The sequence below is a fragment of the Peromyscus californicus genome, unplaced genomic scaffold (genome assembly GCF_007827085.1).
Source record: "Peromyscus californicus insignis strain IS unplaced genomic scaffold, ASM782708v3 Scaffold_10__1_contigs__length_136768540, whole genome shotgun sequence".
Taxonomy (NCBI): domain Eukaryota; kingdom Metazoa; phylum Chordata; class Mammalia; order Rodentia; family Cricetidae; genus Peromyscus; species Peromyscus californicus.
Genome location: NW_026294391.1, coordinates 61133423 through 61142146, shown reverse-complemented (window position 1 = coordinate 61142146; position 8724 = coordinate 61133423). Strand labels below are relative to the sequence as shown.

The 8724-nt window shown below is 46.1% G+C and overlaps 1 protein-coding gene across 1 annotated transcript; it reads right to left on the bottom strand.

The window, feature by feature from the left end:
- Nucleotides 1–1974: 1974 nt before the first annotated feature.
- Nucleotides 1975–5605, bottom strand: Magee1 (MAGE family member E1). The gene has a single exon (XM_052734552.1). The coding sequence runs from the start codon at nt 5354–5356 to the stop codon at nt 2522–2524; it is 2835 nt and encodes a 944-aa protein (XP_052590512.1). The 5' UTR covers nt 5357–5605; the 3' UTR covers nt 1975–2521.
- Between the last annotated feature and the right edge of the window lie 3119 nt (nt 5606–8724).

Here is an 8724-nt window from a genome sequence, read left to right as displayed (position 1 = left end):
CTTAGGCCAATCACTACATATCCTTCCTTGGAAGAAGTACTCTCCTTCCGTTGACATTAAGGTTGGCTGTTTGACTTAGATTTTGCCAATGGACTATAACATACCTCAGCAGAAAATTTTAAAAGCATCATATTGTTCAAGTATGGCTATTTTACCTTTGCTAGAAAAATCGATTTTCTGTATGTGGGCTACTCCTTAAGCTTGTTTACCTGAAGGACGACAATATAAACAGAATGACAGGGAACCCATGGAGATTATGTTAAATGGGCTCAAAAACTGTGCTGTATATATCACTAAGAGTTAAGAGATTGATTTATTTATACATGCATTTATTTATTTACATATTTAAATGTTTAATTTTAATTATGTGTAAGCGCATGTGCACACATGCACATGTGTTTGTGTGTATGGCACATGTGTGCAGGTACCTGTGGAATCCAGAAGAGGGTGTAGGATCCCTGAAGTTGGAGTTCCAGGTGGCAGTGAGTTGGTTGGGTGCTGGGAAACTGGACTGAGATCCTCTCGAAGAGTAGCAAATGTTTCTGAGCCATTTCTCTAGCCCCCCTCTTTTTTAAAAAAAAAATGTTACTTTTTTCTTTCTTCTTGAGAATATCATAATATACACAATGAACCATGATCATATCCACCCCCTCCCCATTTTTACTCCAACTCCCTCCAAGTCCTCCCCAACATGCCCCCTCCCAATTTTATGTCCTCTTTTTTATAACCTAAGTCTAATTTGTGCTTCCCCTGTGTGCATGGGTGTGGGGTCATCTAATAGAGTATGGAAAATCTATTAATGGCCCACATTTTAAAAAGAAGTATTTTCCCTCCCACAGCAGCTATCAACTGCCAATAGGTAACTCCTCAGAAAAGGTGGAGCCTGGAGAGCACTGCTCTCTGTCATGTGAGAATTTTGGCTAGATTGACCTTGTGCAGGTCTTGTGAGGGTAACCATAGTTGGTGTGAGTTCATGAGTACAATAGCCATGCCAAGCTAGAACTTTGCATTTCACAACACTCTTCCCCACCATCCAGCTCTTAAAATTCTTTCCATGTTCCCTTCCTCCTTTGACAGTCCCTGAACCTTGGTGGATGCATGTTAAAACAACAGTATAACTCAGAGGAAGCTAATTCAAACATCTTTTTAAATTATTTAAGACAAGTCCTTATGGATCCCAGGCTGGCCTTGAGCTCTCTATGTAGCTCACAATAACCTTGAATTTCTGTCCCTCTTGGCTCTACTTCCTGAGGGCCAGGACTACAGGTGTGATTCACCACATCTGGTTTATGTGATGCTTGGGATAGAACCCAGGGCCTTGTACAGACACCCTGAGCTACAGCTTCAGCTCACAGAATCATATATCTTTGTCATGAATTTTTTATTTTTGTGCATGTGTATATCTTTGTGTGAGTGTCTGCCACATGTGTGGGTGCCTGCCAGGGGCAGAAGGATCCCCTGGAGATGGAGTTACAGGCAGTTGTGAGTTGCCCAAAGTTGGTGCTGGGAACCAAGCTTGGGTCCTCTAGAAGAGCATTAAGTACTCTTAACCACTGGACTATCCAGTCCCATGACTCAATTACCTTAATGAGACAGCTTATGACATGTGAAACCTCTTACCTTCAGATGACTGACTTCAGTCCACACCGATACACACTGAAGACTAAAATTCAGATTTGAGTTTATTTACCTCATGTTGTATCAAGAAACCAGTCTTTTCCTCCCACCCCATCATGTTCACTATGGACTATTTGGATTCAGGAATTAGATTGATGTACCTCCTCTTAAGACCCATAGAATTCTCTACTTAGTATACTATATAGCTTATTTCATAATAAAACTTCTGGTCCTTGAGTTCTAGAGAAGGTGCTATATCTTGTATATGTCTCTCATACTATAACCAGAATATACTACTGTCCCCATTATATGAGAGGAATTTAATAAATATTTATTGAATAAATTAGTGCATTAACATTGTTTGATTTATTACACCTTTATTTTTCAATACACTTTAGCACAGCAAAGCAAATACAGGTAAACATTAGTATTCTTTACACAATAGCAGACAGAGAGGGAAGCCAGCCACAACTTAGTGCTTTGTCAGTTGTTGTATATTTGTTTGTTTAATATCTGAAGCTAGATCACTTTAACGATGATTGTTTTCAAGCTTTCAAGGAAAAGCCTATATCTATAGCTATATGCTATATATTATCTTTCAGACAATGCAACAAGACGGAAAGAGTCTCAAAACATTTTATAACACTATCAAAACTCTTATAGCAAAGTACAACAAAGACAGCAAGTGGTCAATCACATTTACATTACTGGACAGTATTATTAAAACAATTGAAACTTTTCAAGATACCAAACAAGAACTAAACACGAAAATACACAAATGGAACTGGAACACAAACATCAAATACAATACGTTCCCCACCCCCCCACCCCCAACCCCAATAAATGAGAACCAGGACTCTAGGCCCGGGCCATACAAGGCCTCGCTGACTGCCCACACATTCATCTATCGCAAGTTGCGAACGACCAATGGCCGGTGCGCTTCAGCTCTATTGGCCTCATCTTCCAGGGCCTCCCTGTACTGATCTGGCCAGTCCTGTGGCTCCTTTCTGTGGATTCGGGCCACATATCGCAGGGCTTTCATCTTGGAGGTTTCCAAGCGGGCTCTAGGGCCCCACACAAAATCATATTGCACTGGATCACTGTCAGGAACCCGCAAACTGTCTAGGTAGCGCTGACTCAAATACCTACAGGTAATCACATGCTTTCTCCCATTTTGAACTCCCAAGCCCCTCAGAAAAGCCCAGACTGCAGACTCTCTTGCATGGTTGCCCATTATAAAGATGAAGCTTAGGACTTGCATTAAGAAATTGTTGCCGGGCCTGTTTGGACTGTCCACAATCTCTTCAATATCTTCCATTTCTCTTCGGTTGTACAGGGTGTAGGAGTGGTTCCTCGGATCAAGGACCACTAGCTCTGTGCCATACACATTGTTTAGGGTGCGAGCAGCACGATTCAGGAGGTCAGGGAACACTTTGCTACACTCTCGACCAATGTAATACAGAATTCCTTTCTTTGGTATAGGCAGCTTAGTTGAGTCCATCAGCAGAAATAACTGGACCAATTTCCTTGACTTGCTCTCTAATCTTGACTCAGGCCATGAATGGGGAGAATATTTTGAGGGACAGCCAGGAGCATCTGAATCAGGAGCCAGTAGCTCTGGAGAAACTTCCTCAAAAAAGGGCCTCCTAAAGTGAGGAACAGCCCGCCAATCACCACCATCTCTGTTAGCATCTTCTTCCAGAGCTTCATTGTATTGTGCTGGCCAGTCCATAGGATCTTTGTTATAGATCTTAGCCATGAACTTCAGAATCTTCATCTTGGTGGTTTCAAGGTGGGATCGTGGGCCCCAGTAAAACTCGTACTCTACTGGTACACAGTCAGTGATTGGCCTGTAGTCTAAGTAACGCTGCCACACGAACTCTACAGACAGAAGTCTCTTCGGGTTCCCAAAAACGGAAAGCCTTCTTTCACGCTGCACTCCGAATCTCCAGAGCATCTCCCAAATATCAGCTTCCCTGGCTTGGTTGCCATTTAGGAATATCTGTCCCAGGATCATCATCAGGAGGCCCATCTTTGGCCCATTTGGGATGTCTTCTAACCCTTCAAAGGGCACAGGTCCCAGTTTGTTGAGCAGGATGTAGGTGTGCTCCTCGGAATCTAGCTCCTTCAGTTCAAACCTAAAAATGCACTCCAGGTGGGCTGCTGCTCGTCTGAGGATCTCAGGGAACTGGTTGCGATATTCTTTAACAATGAACTGCCTCATTTCAGATTCCTTAATGGGGTACTTGGTCTGATCCTTCACCAGCAGAAACTGCAACAATTCTGCGACATTTTGCTCCATAGGATCCTGAGGCTTCAGCGTGAGGGCAACGTGGGCGGTGCCAAGGCCCATAATGGTAATGGAGTTGGAATTCTCACTGTCTCTCAGGACCTGGAAATCCAGGAAGCCTTCGGAACGCTTCGGGCGTACAACGGGACCAGAGTCCTTTTGCAGAGCAAGGGAGGCGCACTTGCATAAGTTTATGCCCACGGAAGCACCGCAGCTCAACGGTGCTTCAGGGTTGTCAGCGGCAGTGGACATTCCGGAAGCGCTAAGGCCCTCGGCACCTAGGGGCATCTGCGAGGTGCTCGGCCCCTCCCCTAGGATGTGCAGCCGGGAGGTGCACCGGTCCTCCTCCAGGATGTGCAGCCCGGAGGTGCTCGGGCCCTCGATGCAGGGAAGCAGCCCGCAGGTGGCGGATCCCTCCGCCGCGCAGGACGCCGCCGAGATGCTGAAGCCCTCAGCAGCCATGGATCGCAGGGATGTGCCCCCGCCCTCGGCTGAGGTGCTAAGGCTCTCAGGGGCTGCGGGTGGCACCGAGGTGCGCAGTCCCTTTTTGGAGGTGGGCGGCGCATTGACGCTAGCGCCCTCCAAGATGGTGGGCGGCACCCAGGTGCTCTGGACCTCACCGGAGGGGGGCGGCATGGAGATGCTCAGTCCCTCCGCGGAGGGGGGCGACACGGAGATGTCGGGTTCCTCCAAAACCGAGAGCAGCACGGAGGTGCTCGGGCCCTCAGCAGGGGTGGGCGGCAGGTTGATGCCCAGTCCATCAGAGGCAGTGGGCGGCACCGAAGTGCTCGGGGCCTCACTAGCGGGGGAGGGCAAGTTGATGCCCGGTCCCTCCGAGACGGTGGGCGACACGGAGGCGCTCAGGCCCTCGCCAGAGGGAAGCGGCACGGAAATGCCCGATTCCTCAGAGAAGGTGGGCGGCACTGAGGTTCCCAGGCCCTCACCCAGGGTGGGCTGCACGCCAGGGCCCTCATCGGAGTGGGGCTGCTCGGAGATATTCAGCCCTTCAGAGACATCGAGATGCTCAGAGGCCTCTGAGCCCTTAGGAGCAGTGGGCGGCACAGAGGTGCTCGGGCCCTCTGCAGCGGTGATTGACATAGCGGTATTCAGCCCCGCGGAGACTGCAGGAGGCCGGGAGGTGCCAGGGCCCTCCCCAGAGATGGGCAGCTCGGAGGTGTTCAGCCCCTTAGAGATGAGGAGCTGCCCGGAGGCGCTTGAGCCCGCAGAGGCGGTGGGTGACACAGAGGTGTTTGGGCCCTCCCGGGGGGTGGGCATCACGGAGGTGCCTGGGCCCTCAGAGGCGCAGAGGCCCTGGAGGATCTGAGGATCGCTGGGATCCTTAGGGACGTCTGGGCCTGGCACGGCAGCAGGGAGACCTTTCCCTTTGCTGTTGCGCGAATTGCCCCTTCCACCGCGGCGGCGGCGCGAATTCTGGCTTACCAGCGACATGGTCCTGTCAACCGGCGTGTGGAAGCTGACACCGACAGGCCCGCGAGCTCGCAGGAGAGGACGCGAGGTGTGCAGGCGCCTCTGCACAGAACTGCTGCTAGCAGTAATGCTGCAGCTGCTGCCAGACCCAAAGTTCCAAGCAAGTCACAGGAGCCGAAATTAGAGGTGGTGGGAAAGAAGGAAGGTTCTAGCCAACAGTGAACGCTAGTCTCAGAATACTCGCCTCTCACACCCCGCCTTCTGCCGCAGTCCGCGCAGGCGCAGTTGGGCTCTGCGGCAAGGCGACCCCGCCCCGCCCAGCCCCTCCCGTGGGTCTGCGGAAAGTGGACCTGGTGATTCTGCACCAAAACTGCGCAATGACTGGAGGGAGGCTTTGGTGGGGTGAAACAAGGAGCTCAAAGCAGATGAGCAGAGAATAAAAATGGAGGTAACACTAGCTATCTCTCAGAGTCAGGGTACCTATTAGAGGGTTTCTACTCATGTGTCAGGTATTTAATACATTTTCAAAATTGGTAGTTAGTATCCTTAGGATTTGTATCTCCCTCAAAACCGTTTATGAGGAAAAATATGCGTGCTGCGTGGAAGGCTGAAGCTCTGATCCCTTCCCTTGTCTCCTCTGTCATTTTCTATATTGAAGCCTCTAATAATTCTTATATTCCTGCCAGCTATAAGACCCTGCCCCTTCTCCAAAGGGCCAAAGAGCTGAGATTTAGTTCTAATTAGGAAACCTGTAGCTACCTAGACATTTTCACTGTGCACAGTCCCAACCCTTACCAATACAGAAAAATATAATCTCTTTTGTGGGGTCCTGCAATTGTACTATTCCAGCCACATCCAAAATTAGTGATCCTAGGACAGTTAGCACCATGGGGGCTATTAGAAAACCTCATTGTTAGATTTGGAAAACTGCAATTAGCATGGTTTATGGAGGTAAGTCTTCGGGGACCTTTCTATTAGTTACTAAAAAGCGACTGTAATTTTGAGCCACAGTTAAGTGCAGGAAACATAGCCCAGGATTGCAAGGAGAGGAATTAATGGATAGAGGGAATCATTTGGTTTCCTTATAGGCCTACATGGTAACCTGTGCTGCCAGTATTCTGTATGTTCCTGTGAAGATAATTTTGTGTGGCTTAGTGCAATACCAACTGGTTTCAGTAGAATCAGATGATGTCATATTCCGACAAGATTTTATGCTATCCACCTTGCATTCAGTACATGGTTCCACAGAATTGGCTATGGGCCTAGCACACCATTACCCCAATAGTTGTGTCTGAATAGCCTCTGAATCAAGTGGTGAATGTCCATGGCTTGGAGAGCAGGCTCATCTTCCTAAGTGAGGCTTGGGGGGGGGGCTTTCCAGAAGAGATGGATTCTGCTGCAATCTGTACTAAAATCAGGCTGGCCAGAAGCAAGCCCAGAATGCAGTTAAGTATGCCATCTAATCACTGCTGCAGCTGAAGACACATGTAGATTTGGGACGTTGAGTGTTCTTTCTTGTTCATATTGGTGTGTACTAGAGCTCGTTTCCTGATGATTGTCAAGCACACAAAAAAGGGTGCTTCCATGGGCCTGCAATAGATTTCACCTGAATTCTTGGCAATTTAAATACAGTTGTCAATTTGATAGCCATACACAAAATTATACTGTGTTCTATGGAACAGTCACATATGGGATCGTCAGAGGTGGACACGTTACTTCAGAAATAAACACTAACTGTATCATACGTTTGGTCTATTTCTGTCCCTTCTTATCATGATGTGGCTATATTTCAGTGAAGGACCACCTGCTCTATCATATCCACTCACAAGGAAACTTTTCTAGAGAGTTCATTTATATAGTTTTAACAGCCTTAAAGATTGCTCCCTAGGGTGCAGCAGCACCGGAACACCAACACATTTCTTCCCAGGTCAGCTTGAATATTTTTGTTCTCATTGCTGTGTGTGAGATGTCTACTGAGAGAGAAAACACAAATTGGTAATTGTTAGACCATATACGAAAGTAGAATTATAATCTACAGCTTTTAGCAACCTTCTCAGAAAAATGACACTTTTGTCTAAGATAAACAGCTCTGGAAACCCACCTCCTTCAAATCAGACCTTGGATGATGTCATTTTGTTAACATTAGTAATGATCTAGGAAGCTAAAGAATAACTTCTGTAACAATCAGCCCTAACGTCCAAGAATTGATTAATAATTAACAACTTCCATAATTTTTGTCTATGCTTCTAACTTAGGTCCAACAAGAGATATTCAGACACAACTCTGAGAAATCACATAGGATGTCCCATTTCTAGTTAGCTGGTCTGCAGCTTCCCCAATTTAATGGCTGCCAACCTGTACATACCAGAGGCTTGCGCTTTCCCACTATAAAATTTTCTCACTCCTCTACCTGTCATTGAGTCTCTGCTAAAACAAAAGTGACAGTGGTTGTCTCTTTGCTGTAGTAAGCCCTGAATAAAAACTCTTTGCACATTGTGTGATCATTACTATTTCCACTATATGTTATTTTAGGATCCCTCAGAAACACTCATATCAGAACTGGGATGTGGCTCAGTAGTAGAACACTTGTCTAGTGTGAGTGAATTTGATCCCCAGCACCACAAAAAAAGTAACATTGATCAGAAATGTTAAATGATCAAGTATCTGTCAATGTTTTATTGCTATTAGGTTTAGTGGGCCCGGTAGATTTTCTAATAGCTTTAAGGAATTAGTTGATCATTTGAGTAGAAAATCTCCTAACAGCAGAGATGTTAGAGTTTTCCATAGGATCTAATATGTTTTCAGTAAGACCCATCTTTGAGGTAACACTTACCAGCTTTGATTATTTAATATGGCAGCCAGCTTTTCAATTGTTGTACAGTCAGTGTCCACTGAGTATTATATAGAACTTACAGCTAGTGCTGTGAGAGAAGGTTAGGCTTTGGAAGAACTTTCAAAATGGGTATCAAATGCATGGTTTTACTTATTCATGTTGATTGGCAGTCACGGTATAAATTCATAATAAAGTGCCTCTAGCCACTTAAACAGTTTTTGGTGTCTGTAAGTGGGACTTACAGGGGAGGAGGCAGAGTGAGAGAAACAGAACAAGAAATGAGAGTAATAGTTGCAGAGACTCACATTATTTGAAATTATAATCATTTCATAAATGTTATAATTTCATTTTGATAATCCTTCAAGTTTTGTTAGTATTGGCTTTGGATTATAGCTTTTTAAGATAGGGTTTTGCTATAATAGGTAAAACTTACCTGGAACTTGTGATTCTTCTGCCTCAGCCTCTAGAGTGCTCAGTTTACACGTATGTGCTACCATGCTTGGTTTTGATTTAACATGCCTCCAACAACCATGAGTATCTTGGTTAAAACAATGGT

Coding starts and splice junctions, on each gene's coding strand:
- Magee1 (XM_052734552.1), bottom strand. CDS start 5,356: ATGTCGCTGGTAAGCCAGAATTCGCGCCGCCGCCGCGGTGGAAGGGGC.